At 41.0% G+C, this 15,994-nt stretch overlaps 1 protein-coding gene across 1 annotated transcript in view; it reads left to right on the forward strand.

Moving 5' to 3' along the window:
- LOC135084649 (maternal protein pumilio) overlaps positions 1-14,871 on the forward strand; it is a 97,113-nt gene extending 82,242 nt beyond the window's left edge. The window contains exons 11-18 of the mRNA XM_063979428.1: positions 3,033-3,216; positions 3,759-3,856; positions 6,849-7,062; positions 7,313-7,481; positions 9,082-9,240; positions 11,262-11,456; positions 12,899-13,104; positions 13,552-14,871. Coding sequence (XP_063835498.1) covers positions 3,033-3,216; positions 3,759-3,856; positions 6,849-7,062; positions 7,313-7,481; positions 9,082-9,240; positions 11,262-11,456; positions 12,899-13,104; positions 13,552-13,783 — 1,457 coding nt within the window. The 3' untranslated portion in view covers positions 13,784-14,871. The remainder of the gene's footprint in view (positions 1-3,032; positions 3,217-3,758; positions 3,857-6,848; positions 7,063-7,312; positions 7,482-9,081; positions 9,241-11,261; positions 11,457-12,898; positions 13,105-13,551) is intronic.
- The last annotated feature ends 1,123 nt before the right edge of the window (positions 14,872-15,994 follow it).

The following is a 15,994-nucleotide window of genomic DNA, read 5'->3' on the forward strand; positions in this document are numbered from 1 at the left end:
TTTAAAAATTACTGGTCGATAGGTTACTTTATTTTGATGAATAAATGTTATTAAAAGTTTTTTTCTAAAACTGATAGTTTAGCTGGAAAAAAATATTTTCCATCCCAATAGTACGCCGGCTGCGCTCGATTCGGATATAATGACGTCATGCGGCCCTGCGTACGTTGACTTTTAGCGGCAAAAACGGCCTATGTTTATTACTTAATATCTTCGTAAGTAATGGTCCGATTTGGATAATTCAAAAAGATATATCTTTCTTATGTCTTAAAGATTAACGTAGATACTAGTTTTATTGAATTTTCTACAACAGTACTGATCCTCATTCTGTCGTTACAATCAAAACATGCGCTATAAAATAATTATTTGTAAGTAGTAAGTTGTGGGAGTTAATTCATTGATGTATAAATGTGTTAGTGTTAGTATTGTCAATTAACAAAAACTAAGGAATAACCGATATGCATGAATGGAGAGCTTAAATCAATTAATGCAATTAAAAGCAGTATTGAGTACGAAGTGAAAACAAATAGTATTTAACTTAGCTATAATAATAATGTAGATTGATTTATAGTATATTTCCATGACCAGTCAGTATTCGCATGATGTTTTGGTATACAGTCGTACGATGCATAAATTAAAGATAGCTATGTTTTTACTCGTATTGCTTGTTTTTTACCGTTAACAACTCATTTTATAATCATTACTATGTTCGAATAATGTAGTTACAGATTTTTTTATTAATATTTACATATGTATATATTTTACAACATTCATATTCTATTTAAAACTTACCGAGATATTTTCAAAACTATATTACAAAGCTCCTTATTACATTCACGTCGATGTGTGTACAAGATGCCTATACGTTAAAAATCTGTGGTTCTACAGCGAGCCAATGCAAATATTTGATGAAATAGGTTGCGATTGCTATCCATTGCAGCAAACATTTGGGTTTTCGTTGTTATCCATTGGAGAAAAATACGGATATATCTACTAATTGATTGTTGTTGAGGTTAGTTCCACATAGATTCTTACTACCTTTACCAATCGCATATACCTACGGATAACGTTAAATATGGATAGAGTAATTCCATCAAACGTCTATGGTGCGTTCTGCAGAACGAAGTTCAAACCTTAATGCAATGTCAAGCAAAGATTACACCAACTCGAGTTGTAGAGCGTTACTTTGTATTACGGACTTAATAAGCTGTCTGCTCTGAAGATGTATTGCTTTTATTTGTTTTCATTAATTTATTGTAAAAAAGTGATATTAAGTGTTATTGTGCAATCAGTTATAAATGTTTCCATTGCGCTCTATCTGTCTATTAATGAGGAATTTCATATTTATAGCAGACAGTTTAAATTCTCGTGTTGTTTTAACATTTTGACAACTGCAGCATGCGTATAAATATTTATTTGTTGCATTATGTTGCAGACCTCGCTTCGTTCAATTACAAACATAAACTGCATGTTCACATCTTAAGGATCTTGTTTAATTGAGGGGTTTGCTCTTCAGGCGTAGAATTAATTTAAGGGTAATAATACCGCAAATTTTGCATAAATGTACATGTGGATTGCGATTCTGATATAGGTACTGCGTATAAACGAACCAATTGAATTAGACCATACTAGGACACAACAAGGGATAGGATAAAAGTTTAGGAACAGAACAGTATAGTTTCAAGAACCTTCTTGTGAATTTGTATGTTTCGAAAAATAGTTTCCACTTTTCAATTGACTAGTTTGGCTATAACATAAGCATACTACCCATATTCACTCGTCTTGTTTACGGTCAACTTGTTATAATAATTTCTTGATAGTACAGTCTAAACAATCCAAATAATGTCGTTATCCTTGACCAATTATGTACCAAAATTAAGTTACTAGTGTTACGGAAAAAAATAAGGATCTTGATTAATATTTTTCTTCCCAAGACGATGCAGAGAGGTAGATATGTGGCTCATCAAATATTTAGAAACTTATATGATAGATAAATTGCAACCTAATTACTTTTTAATGGACAACTTTAGTTAGAACTGAGAATTCAAACCAATCACTTTAATAAGTGAGACATGTACGTACCTATTTGTGTCACTACACTCCGATTAACAAAATGACACAGTGTTAAAAATAGATTGTATTTATTTATTAAAGTGTCTACGTAAATAACTGCTGTTGTCGATTGTAAAAAAAATCTCTGTTTATAAAACATCCTAAAGATTGCTTTCGTAATAATATGTATTACCTTTACCTTAACATTTATTCATAACTAATAAATAAATGCTGCGTTTGACCGTCGAACACTTTGACCTTGTGCTTATTAATGAGTTGTCATGAGTAGATTGCATACAAAATACTAACGTTTTGGGGCGTATCGGATCAAAAAATAGATAATTTCATTAATTAATTTGTGAATATCTCAAACCAAAAGTAAATACATATTAATTCATTGATAAATCATACACAATTATTTACATAATCCAGATAATAGGCTAGTTTCCTAAAAAAATTTTTTTAGTCCGTCATGTTTAATATCAAAAAATATTCGACACATATATTTTTATTTGTCAATCTAACAAATAATTACATAGTTATGGTGCGTTGAAGTTCCGCACGACGTCACAACGTGCGGCACTTTTATGCACGCATTGACGTCACGGGCCTCTTCTTATGAACTTTGGCGCGCTTTATCTCTTTAAATTATCATTAGTTTGAAAAAGTGAAAAATACGTGTAGAGTATTTTTTGATAAGTTAACTGACGGACTAATTAAAACTCTTGCATTTTGACCCAGGAAACATCCCTATTTAACGTATAAGCATCTTCCTCCTCACAACGCGACAAGTTGTTTGTATATGTGTAGTGTATATTATCCGTACTTCTATAATTTTGTACATAGACTCATCACAAGTCGGTCACAAGACGTAGGGTCGTGTACAGAAGGTAGAGAGTACGTAGAGCGTGGGGCTCGCAGGTCGGGCAGAGTGCACTGTGCACAGAGCGGAGTTTGGAGCGCGGAGGTATGTCGTGTTGCAGGCGGCGCGGGCGGCGCGCGGCGCGACTCGCTGGAGTTCGGCGGCGGCGGGCCGGCGTCCTCGCTGCAGGAGTACGCGCGCAAGTGGGGGCCCTCGCCGCTGTCGCCGCCGCTGGGCGCCGCGCTCGGGCCCGTCGGCCTGCGCCCCGTCTCCGCCGCGCCCGGCGCCGAGACCGCCAAGTACAGGTGCACACCGCTACCGCGCCTACCACCGCCCGGCGCCCGGCGCACGCCGCCACAACGTGCGCGCACGTCTAAAACTCTTTGCACGAACGTACAATATTCATTGACCCAAAATGTACGCCACGGCGATTCGCATTACCGGGCACAAAGTAGTTTTACCGCAACCGTTATGGAAACAAGTAAATGGTAAATAAATAATTTTTAACGACTCCCGACTGCTTTTGGTCCTGCTATGTGATCAGTAAGTACAATAAACTCTGTAAAGTTTATTCAGGTTCTCGGCTGCAGTTTACAAAGCTCGAACGGCTGACTTTATGCAAACGAGTTTACGTATGTGCGCGCGTGTTATGGTCAGAGTGTGCGCCATTGTATATTGTAAATATTTTATATACCAGCGCTATGTAAAATTTTATACATTTACATTTTAATATTGTACAGTATTTATATATTTGCATGACGTTTTTATTATCTTGTTTCAGTATTCGAATTACTTTTCCTCTAATGACTGGTGTGCTTTCTTGACATTTTCATTGTATGCGTTACAGAAATGTCAGCAGTTTAGCCCAAGGTCTCACGAGCAATGGAATGTTCGGCTCCTCATCGTCATTACTCAGCAAACTCAGTGGAGTGGGCACTATCTCAGGTAGCTAACACATCATTTCTAAATCATCAAAACATTTGATTTCAGATAACATGTTGTACATTATGTAAATAGCTAGCTTTAAGCATCACGTAAATAACTTTGTAAATACTACAATTTAGTCTTAATTTAAATTTAAGGACTTTTATTTATATCCAATAATAAACGTGACTTCGTGTTTGTTCTCAAAAGCACTTGATAACTGCGACTTGCTATGGTATCTTTGACAAACACCAAGCTAACAAATATAATTCGATTGTTACGCTAACAGACATAAAATCCAAGGAGATTCAAAGGACAGTGCCAACTGAGACAATGTTTAGTTTGTAGTGATTCTCATTAGCCAAAAGGGCACTTTCGGAATAGTTTAGGTGTTGAAAGATAATAAAACAACCGGTAGGTGTAATAAATAGTTGTTTTAGTATTGAAACTAATAGAGAACCCTAGTGCGAGGCGACGGCTGTCAAATTGTGTAGAAACCTAAACGGTGCTCGCACTAAACCGCACTCACGTCCGCTGTGTGCCAGAGACCTATAGTTGAATGGAGCGCAAAGCGCAATGCGCACGCTCTTGCAATGTGCTGTAATGTTATTCGATCCATTGACCTACGATAATAGAATGAATAAAAAAATAACAAACATTTACAAAACGGAAATCTCATAATAAGCTATATATCAATTTCTTAAAATATAATCCAATCAAGCTGGGGGTTTATGCTTTTGCGTAATTTTTATTACACGTAACATAAAATAACTTTCATTAGTCCTACGCCGAGGTTACCAGCGCTCGGTATAATGAGCTATGAATATGATTGCTATTATTTCGCGACACCAGCAGTACAGTGCGGTGGCATTTCTACGTCACTGAAGAGCAGGTCTCTTTGTCGACACAAATGCTGTCATAGCCAAAATAATCACAATAATAGCGTTGAGTTGCAGTTGACTAGAGATGTGCATTTCATGCCTAATATGAGGAGTGTATCCTGATTAGACCATAAAGTTAATATACCTAGCGGAATAGAGCAACAAAGAACTGAGCGAGCGAGATGTCACTAGCAGCAACACTGTGATAAAAAGAGATGCGTAATGCCGTCGCCGTCACGTCAAACAGAACAGTTTTTAGCCACTATTTGACAGTTCAGAGGCACTTAGTGGCACACTGAAAATTTGAACTCAGAGATATTTTCAGATGTGAATAAAATCGTGGATGTTTATGAGAAATAGCGCTTCTGAAACGTGGTGACTGGTTCAGTCATTGATTTATTGTACAAAACAGTGAAATGATCTTGACACTGACACATAACCAGTGTCATCCAAAGTCGACAGCTTGTGGTTGTTGCTCTATTCGGAAGGAATATTAACTTTATGGAACAGACACATCTCTAGCTGTTGTGACCGTCGAACTTGTTAACGTACAAGATCGAGATGTCGCGATGTGTCTTTAAAACTTAAATTGTTAGCCCGTCACTGATATTTGAAGTCGAATTAAAGGTACGGCCAAACTAACGCGATAACACGCGATCTGCCGGCGTGCAGCGATGGCGACCAGACTTAAATGCATTGATCGCCATCGCTGCACGCCGGCTGATCGCGTGTGATCGCGTTGGTTTGACCGAACCTTAAGGGGGGTCTGACGCAAAATGTGCACTTCGCAATATGCACATTTTTCCATACTATGTTTTTAGAAATATACTCTTCAGCCCTTACATTTGTATAGAAAAGTGCGCTTTTTGCGAATTGCACATTCTGCGTCAGACCTATTGAAAAACGTTTACGGAATATCCTGTTTTTCATAGGTTTTGGTAGTTTGTATTTACAATAAACAACAACTATCAGTAAGTCAATATGACTACTTGATATCATATAGCGACATCTGGCGACTTTATTGGTCAAATGCTGGTTGTTGTAAAAAGTCTTTGTGCCTAAAATGTTCTAGACATAGGTTTAATCCGTAGTCACTGCTGGCGTGCTATATTGATCTTGGTCATTTGGGCGTTTGAACATATTGCGGTCAAATTTTTCATCAATGCGTATGACAGGCGTCGTCTAACTTATTTTAATTTACAAGCAATCTAAATGTCAAAACTGCGTTTGCCACTTGGCTGATTAGTGGCTTTGTAGTGTAACTTTGACGGTGTCCTGATGTTAAACGCGTTCCGTTACTTTTCAATCACGAATACTAATAACTATCTATGATAATAAATAAATAGTTGCTTCTAAACAAGCCTCGTAGGTACTTTAATTAAATGAATAAAGGAGGAATCCTCGCCCAAAACTAGGCCACAACGTAGGGGATCGAAGTTTCCAAACCAATAGAGCCATTAATGTTTTCTGAATTAGTAGGGGGCGGCGTCGGCGTGGGGTCATCTAGGGCATTTGATACGTTCAAACCTACTAAGTACTTAAATGTAATTTCAAATTGGCAATGTAAGCGCTTTGGATCTATCTGTAAGCTCACTTGCATTTAAAGTAAATAAATAAATGTGGCCAAAATTTCAATCAAATATGTTTGACAGGCGTCGCGTCGTCTGATTAACTTATTTATATTTACAAGCAATCTAACTGTAAAAACTTGCGTCTGAAACTTTGGGTGGCTCTGCAGTGTATCTTTGACGTTAGCCTGATACGTGTACCTTTACTTTTTAATGCGTCTTGACATAGCCCCATACTCCTATGAACGAATAAAGGAGGAATCCTCGCGTAAAATTAGGCCACATTGTAAGGCAGTGTTTCTTAACCTGTGGTCCGCGGACCCATAGAGATCCGCGAGCATATGTATGGGGGTCCGCAACCTAATTTATGGACCATTTAAGAATCATAAATAAATGCCACCAAAAGTCTTGTAATTTAAGGGTCTTAAATCTGCTTCTTTTATTAAGGGCCTTATTAAAATTGTGCTCGATATTCTAAGGGGTCCGTGGACAAAAAAGGTTTAAGAAACGCTGTCGTAGGGTAACGAAAAGTTTCAAAACCAATAGAGCTATCAATTCTTTCAGAATTAGTAGGGGGCGGCGTAGGCGGTGTGGGCGTGGGCGGCGTCGGTGTGGGCGTGGGCGGGGTGGGCGGCGTGGGCGTGCTGGTGGGCGACAAGCCTCCGGCCGGCCGCTCGCGCCTGCTCGAAGACTTCCGCAACAACAGATTCCCCAACCTGCAGCTGCGGGAGCTGGCTAACCACATCGTCGAGTTCTCGCAGGACCAGCATGGATCTAGGTGAGAACTTGTACTAAAACCGTACTAAGAATTTCAACTCTAACATGGGTACAGACAAAATTCGGTTGAAATTAATTTGTCGTGCCTGTAGAAAGTTGCGATGTTACTTTCATATTGATCCTGATTTTAATAAAAAATCAATTTAATCTCGATCAAGACCAATAATCTTAAACACAAATTGAATTTATGCAATGCTGAGTTAAGAAAAAAATACACCATCTTTACTAAAAAAACGTTTTCTATTTTTCAGATTTATTCAACAAAAGCTTGAAAGAGCAACAATTCAGGAAAAACAAATGGTATTCAACGAGATCATCGGCGCCGCGTACAGTCTAATGACGGATGTTTTCGGAAACTATGTGATACAAAAATTCTTTGAGTTTGGAACTACGGAACAGAAAACCACACTAGCGCAAAAAGTAAGTTTATTTTCTTAGTGCATTTTGTAGATATCAGTAATACTAATTTCTAGTATAGTTTTCAAATATAATAATTATGTAAAAATATTCTTGCGAATTAGTAATAGGTGTGCCGCTAACGGCATCATCAATATTAATGACAATGAATCATCTTCGCCAATATCAATAGCGCTGTCCAAATCACGTAGTGAACTTGGTACCTTACACATTTCTTTTGGATAGACCTCTGACATTTATGATTATAATAAAATCGAAAAATAATTTTAATGTAAATATATGTCTGGTATGAATGTTTGTAGGTAGGTACATGATTTGTTTAAATCATTTTACGCTCGAGTGACCTTACTGTATTGATTAATGTTACTGACACTGAGTCAATAACGTACACAACAACACTAAAACTAACACACTTAAACTTTTTAATTAATTAAAAAGATAAATATTGACTAGTCTATCTAATATACATACAGAAAGATTTTCAGCAATTTTTACCAGAAATTTCGATTGACTAATCATAATTTTGTTGCTTGAACTTTAATAAAAAACAAGTTGAAAAATCCTTGAAACTGACACCGCGATGTCCACCAAAACCAGAATGTATAGTTTAAAAAAATGCAAATGGCACAATGAAATATCTAGACAGCAAAATAATATACATGAATGCAGTCAATTTATCACATCAGATACATTTACGTTGCAAAATAGCACCTGTTACAGCTACATAAGATGCCGCAGTGTAAAGCTTGATGACTAAAGTTTTATTTGGCTAAAGATACATTTGATTTCTTTCAAAACTTTTTGACCAAAAATTTTTGCAAATAGCATCACTTGTTTTCAAGAAAATTGTTTAAGGAAGGGACGCGTGTGTGATGGGATTCATAAATTTTTTGTCACTATGGAGCGCCTCACGGAATAACGACATGCGGGTTCCGTCCCCACTGCCACTAGTTCTATTGTAGGTGATCCCAATCGTTACACAAGCATTTAAGCTTAACACGATAGGTTAACGGGATTATTACAGGTCTAGAGCATAACTGAGTCAGTATGGGAGCGGCACGGGATGATAAGAGCATACAAGTCTGAAGCACATTTTGAAGTCTCGCTGTCGTTTGACGTCACAATAACACCCTTCCGTGTCGCTCGCGCTCCCATATCTCAGGCACTGACTCAGTTCAAAACATGCAGCGCTAAATCGCTTAAGCTCAACCACACCAACGTATACAGATCGCCATCGCCGGCGCGATCATAGGCTAATGACATTTCGCGCGACCCATGACAGTCCGCGCGAAGAAGAAGAAGTCCAAATATGGCGATCTGCACGCATTGGTGTGGTTGAAGCATTATAGAGTATTAGGCCCAGAACAGACGGTGAAACGCAACTGCAACGAAACTGCAACTGCTAGTGACTTTTGAGTTGCATCTAAGTTTCTGCCATAGCGTCCGTTGAGAGACCACACATGACGCGACCAGTTTAAAACTTTCAGTTTCATTCATCAGAAAGTTGCAGTTTCGTTGCAGTTGCGTTTCACCGTCTGTTCTGGGTCTTAGCGTCCACGCTCCATGAATGTCAGTTGTTATTATTATTTGTGTTAATTTCCAGGTGCGCGGTCACGTGCTGGCGCTGGCGCTGCAGATGTACGGCTGCCGCGTGATCCAGAAGGCGCTGGAGTCCATCCCGGCCGAGCAGCAGCAGGAGGTGGTGCGCGAGCTCGACGGACACGTGCTCAAGTGCGTCAAGGACCAGAACGGGAACCACGTGGTGAGTCATCAAGACTAATATACTGCGGGAGCTTCTACCAAAGACTATTTGACTACAGACACCTTATACACCGCCCGCTTGTTGAGTGCAGTTTGACTGATTCCGTTATAATTTAGGTACAAAGTCATAATTAATTCATAGAATAATATGAATAGTAGTGACTGAGTGGTCTTGCGATGTTTCTTCTTCCCGAATCAGTGGTAGGGTTAATACTGGGACGTGTATATAAGTGCTTTTTAAAAGCCTACTTGCAAGAATAAAATGGGAGATTGAGATGAGAAATCATTTGTCAAAATATGTACTCTAAAATCGTAGAAACTTATTTCGTAAAAAATACAATGAAGTATGTTTTTGATTGGGGCCGCGCTACTCTACCTACTTGGTTACGTTACGAGATTGAATAGTTGTCGTACGCGTATCGTAGTCTACCGTATCGAAAACATTTCGCAGATGATTTGCCAATATATTATTATTTATTTTTAGATTGTATTATTAGCCTAATATCTACGTCAACAGATTAATTAACTCGTCCCGGCGATCCACGCCACGCTGAACTTACATTATTTCTGATTCGCAACTCAAGCCACTTATTTTTAGTGAGTGATGGTCTCAATTTTATTACATCGACTAGTTATACCGATATTATATTCGTCAAATGAAGCGTCATATAATAACGAAATCGTCTTCCGCGCGAATTTTACTTTACATCGAACTACCTACATAAATTAAATATTACCGCAGAAACAAATAGCTTACACAGTCTTATGTTTCCCCCCACGCTCTACTTCACATCCTGCACTAAACGTCTCATGCGCACGACTGTTCGCTAACGGGCTGTAGATCTTTTGAGATGTTTTACGAATCAAGCTGCCTATAAACTACTATTGCACTACTATTACAGATTTTTAATTTTATCAATTTAACAACGCGGGCTCTGAAATCAGTTTGTGGCTTGCATGTTAAATTGCAATACCGTGGATTTGGTGTTGCTAAGTCACGATTCATGAGCAAGCTGCGAGCGTTGCCGGCGCGACTTACATGCGTTTTGGCTAATCGGAATTTCTGATAAGGTCATTAGAAACAATTTCTGACGCAACCGATCGTCTGTCGTGATTTCTGGCTGCAATTTTAATACCTACTGGGGGGCCGTGTGTGTGATCAAAGGGGTCCGTTCTAGAAAAAGGAGAAATGTAAAACTGTTAGTAATTCAAATTTTTTTTTAGAGCAGTCGGCCTCTCGATTGTGAGGTCTTGGGCACATCGTCGTCGTCGTCCCCCAGAATCAAGTGGGAAAGAGGGTTCTTGGTAGAACACCTTTACGTTGCGCTCCACGCAGCGTCGGCTTTATGCCTGCTTTCACCACACATAGCGATCACCTAAATTCGATGTTCAAATATTACAAATTCACTTCCTCAAGTTCTACTAACCGCTAGGAAGCAATTAGCGACGTTAGGTAACGCTAAAGCCTTGTTCGCGAGTTACTAAACTACCACTGCTATCTAAAAAACCATTTGTACTGATCGACTACAGTTCACTTAGGTTGCAGTTAGACGACGCAAAAACTTTCACGCGGCCGCGTATTAGACTAGTTACTAGTTTCGTTTATAGAAAACTCTTATTATCAGGTCAAAAGATTAAAATTCTTTTGGACAACCACACCGTGCGGCGGCCGCGCGGTCGCCTTATTCTGGATGATGCGCCCCTCCGTAGCGGGCTGCCGCGCTGATCGATCTCAGTTGCTCGAGTTTTCTGGCGCGCGCCGCTCACTTCGCAGTCAAGGGATTCTTTGATAAATTAATTTTAACTTTAAATGTAGTTACTGAAGAGCTTATTTTACTATAACAGTCGACTCTTGAAAACGCGTACGCGGTGGCCACGAGGTGGTAGTACGCGGTAGCCGCGCGGCCTTTTGGTGTACCAAATAAAGCTATCGCCCGGCCGCCGCGCGGCCTCTCAGCATCCCATATAAACGGGCCCTTACAATCAGATGTGATCACACTAACCACTGTTATTATCCCACAGGTGCAGAAGTGCATCGAGTGCGTGGAGCCGGCGGCGCTGCAGTTCATCATCAACGCGTTCGCGGGGCAGGTGTACGCGCTGTCCACGCACCCGTACGGCTGCCGCGTCATCCAGCGCATCCTCGAGCACTGCACGCCCGACCAGACCGCGCCCGTGCTCGCCGAGCTCCACGCGCACACCGACCAGCTCATACAGGTACGTGCTACGGGTAATAAAGGTTCATAGGCTTGTGTCTACACGGGCAACGAATCGCGGACTGGAGGTACTGGAGCACCGAACATGCGCTAGCTTACCCCATAACGGCGATCGTTTCGACCTCTCAAATGGCCGTCCTTTCTGCACAAAAGTAACTCAAGGAATTCCACACGACCGGTCCTGTGCTGCCCGCATTCAGGTTCTTCCCGCGACTCACCAGCCGGGCTAGGATGCGCGTCGTAGTAAAATCATCGATTATTTTTAAGACGACAAATGTATGGGTTTATCACGTTAAATCGATAAAAGCTTATCTCATATCCTAGGCCTGCAGATCGTTGGTCTTACGGTCGCCTTTTGAGAACTTTTACCCCAACGGTCATAAGCTCTACGAGCTATGTGTCCCGCCCATGCAGTGTCATTTAGTTGCGGATGACGGCAACCACGCCTTCATATTGTAATGTTGTCATAATGTGTATAGATGACCCACCACGCTAAACTGTCCCATCAAACTCAATGACGGGGGGGCGCTACCATCGTTCAACTATATGGTTTCCAACATGGCAAAAATCGGTACCAGCGATCCGTTACGGCGTTTACCCGTGGTACCCCCAACATGTCCCCCTGGTGGGTCCACGTGTAATTTTTTTTACCTGTTGTCCCACCATTCTGAACAGTTTTTGCCAGTGGGTCTACGGGTAATTTATTTTAACCATAGTCCCACCGCACAGTGGTAAACGTTGCATGTCACCTAGGTATAATTATAAAAAAATCTATAATTATTAATTAACCATAGATTTATAAGACTTATTCTTAAGTTCATACATATTTATTTGAGAATAAAGGATACATCGAAATTAATAATTGCAAGAACATTTTTTATATCTTCACATCACACAATGTTTGTTAAAGTCACTCATACTCGGCGTTTGATATTTCATGTCAGACATCAGTCCACTTAAACAATGTGTCCGGGCTTGTAGTGATCAAACTTTAAGGGCATAATCTATGGACAATTTTATCGATGAAAATATACTTTTATACTTCTTTTTAAGTTATTTTCCAACACAAGAAAAACCAGGTCGTTAAGGTATGTTTTATTTGGTTACTATGGAAACCGCTGGGAAGGGGTATCTTTGTTCAACAATTACGTCGAAACTAATAAACGTAGACTAATAAAGGACAGTGCCAGTGACATGCAACGTTTACCACTGTGCGGTGGGACTATGGTTAAAATAAATTACCCGTAGACCCACTGGCAAAAACTGTTCAGAACGGTGGGACAACGGGTAAAAAAAATTACCCGTGGACCCACCAGGGGGACATGTTGGGGGGACCACGGGTAAACGCCGATCCGTTATTGAAGGTGGCGCCCCAATGTCAATGTCATGAATAGGACAGTTCAGTATTTTGGAACTATACTTACTGATGATGTATATTCGCAGGACCAGTACGGCAACTACGTGGTGCAGCACGTGCTGGAGCACGGCGCGGCGGAGGACCGCTCGCGGCTGGTGGGCGCGGTGCGCGGCAAGGTGCTGCAGCTGTCGCAGCACAAGTTCGCCTCCAACGTCGTCGAGAAGTGCGTCACGCACGCCACGCGCAACGAGCGCGCGCTGCTCATCGACGAGCTCTGCGGCTTCAACGACAAGTCAGTACCTACTGCCTACGCCTTCGATGCTTGATCATATAACAAGGAAGTCTTTGATGCCTCCACTCAATATCAAAATTTCACGAGCCTTACAAAATAATTCGTTCCTTCGTTCGTTTCAGCCAAATGACGTCCACTGCTGGACAAAGGATTTCCATAACAACCGGTCCTGCGCTGCCCATATCCAGACTCTTCTCACATAATAGTTATATGCACGTTTAAGCATTTGAATTAAAAAAAAAACTGGGCCCCTGACCATAACAATGAGATTTAAAGGATCAATAAATCATTTTTAATTGTGTAATTGTTCAGATATTTACTTAATGAAATACCATATTCACATCAACATTTCTATTCACATACATTGCCCTTACAATTAGTTGCGGCGTGGCTCTTGCCCGCCGAAGTGTCGGTCTGTAAAATTGAGCGTAGTCGTGCGTTTTTCAGCGCGCTGCACGTGATGATGAAGGACCAGTACGCCAACTACGTGGTGCAGAAGATGATCGACGTGGCCGAGCCCACGCAGCGCAAGGTGCTCATGCACAAGATCCGGCCGCACATCGGCTCGCTGCGCAAGTACACGTACGGCAAGCACATCATCGCCAAGCTGGAGAAGTTCTTCATGAAGGCGCCCGAGCTCGGGCCCATCGGGCCGCCGCCGCCCAACCCCGTGCTGTAGTGTGTGTAGAGCGTGCACGCCGCCGGGAGGGCCGATGCGACGGCGCGGGTGTCCCCGCCTATTATAAATTTGTGAATATTTGCGATTGTACATTTGTAACTATAGAGCTCGCCTCGAGCGGCTGTACATAGCAGACTGATGTACAGGTAACGTAACTAGTTGTACAGCGACACGCCCCCGGCGCTCGGCCGTCGCGTCGCCGCGGCGCTGCGTGCATTGCGTTTCTAGCTCGTAAGTGTTCTAGTATTATTCGTTGTTCGTATGAATCTATGTATAAATATTTGAACGTCTCTCATTCTCGTGTAATTTATAAATCGAAGGAATGCTAGTGGTCTTGCGGACACGCGCGATTCCGTAATTTAGCTCGTTGTAGATTTACTATTAGCTGGGCTAGGGGACCTTGAATCTTCGATGAAGAAATGCCGCAGGCAGTTCTAGACAATCGGCACTATAGTCGTGATTATATTATTATTTTGTACTATTCTTCAAGTCAAGCTCTCGTTTAAGTTAAAAACCGGCTTTAAAATCGTACATAGTTTATCGAATATTGTTTAGTGCCGGAATGTATAGTTTGTCGATTATAATTTTGTGAAAATGATATTTTTGTATATTTTTATGTAATTAAGTTATTTAGTTAATGTGCCTCCGACGGAGATCGGAGCGAGCGCGATCGAGTGGGCGATGCTTTGGTTAGCGTAGGTAGGTTATAGTGATGATTGTAAAGTCCTGTACTGATAGTTGTAGTCCCGAGGTCTGCCTTGCCGGTTGCACGTCACAAGCGTAGCTGCTCCTCATTCCCCTGTAATTATTTTTTATAGGAAGCGTAGTTTCCTACGACACCTCAAATTTTTTACGTCTAGATGTAATTGAAAATAAAATTATTGTATATGGCTGTACAAAAAGTTAACAAAATGATTTGTAAAACCTTGTATGTGATGGAATAAGGCGAGGCGTCCAGAGCGGCGAGGTCTGACTGGTCGCGGCTCCAGCCGCCCCGCCTTGTAGGTTGTACTAGATAACATTTATATGATGATCCATCTATTTAGACATTAATTATAATAAAGCATTTCTGTAATAATATTACAAAGCATCTGTCTTTTATTCGTATTTAGTTATTACCCTGAACACATCCTATTCCCATTAACACTACACTCGGGAACACAAATATTGGATAGGTAGGAATACACACCGGGAACAATTTTAATTCAGTCACTATTTGCTATTCTACATATAGCTAATCAGGATATCGATAGATCGCCATGTGCGAAAAGTATCGACAGCGCGCTAAACGATTGTGTCGGGCATTGCCCCGCAATGAAAGTTGCTCACCAAACTCATTGACAGGGGGCGCCACCATCGTTCAACTATGGTCTGCGAGCACGTAGAATTTTGTCTAATGACCCCAAGCTACCCCATCCTTATTGCTCGCGCGTAATGAGGGCTATCGTTTTGGCGCTCACCAGTTAGCGCCACTGTAGAGTAAGGTCCTGTCACTTGCTAGTAACGAAGACAGTGGCACCAACTGGTGAGCGCGAAAGTGGTAGGAGGACTATCGCATTTGCACTCATCAAGATGGCGCCACTGTAGAGTAAGGTCCTGTCAATCGCCAGGGGTGCCAACTGTTAAGTATAAAAACGATAGCCCTCATTATATTGCTGTCGCGACTGTGCGATGGGCGCCCGCAGTGAGTGCGAGCGCAAAAATTCTACGTGCTCACAGACCGGGCTTTATACAGGGTGGAATTTTGTAATGCCACCTGAAGGGAAAGTACTCTTAATACTGTAGATAGAAAATTTTACTCAAAGGACACATTCCTTAATTTAGGAAAAGAAAAAAACTACATTCAAAAAGATTTCTAAAAAATTGCTTGCCTCACCCGGGAATCGAACCAACTAAAATCTGTTAAAAATTACACCCTGTATTTTTATTGCATCGATCGTTAGGGTTAAGTATAAGGATGTATAGTTCCAAAATACTGAACAGTCCTATGCATGACATTGACAGTGGGGCGCCACCGTCAATACCGGATCGCTGGTTCCGATTTTTGCCATGTTGGAAACCATATAGTTGAACGATGGTCATTGAGTTTGGTGGGACAGTTCAGCGTGGGTCATCTATAATCTCTTTAACAAACTTGATAAATCAAATGAAAGAAAAACCTGAAATCTTAAATTATTTACACAAGTAGGTATGTATGGTATGGTGGTGAAT

This window comes from Ostrinia nubilalis, chromosome 2 (assembly GCF_963855985.1).
Source record: "Ostrinia nubilalis chromosome 2, ilOstNubi1.1, whole genome shotgun sequence".
Lineage (NCBI taxonomy): Eukaryota > Metazoa > Arthropoda > Insecta > Lepidoptera > Crambidae > Ostrinia > Ostrinia nubilalis.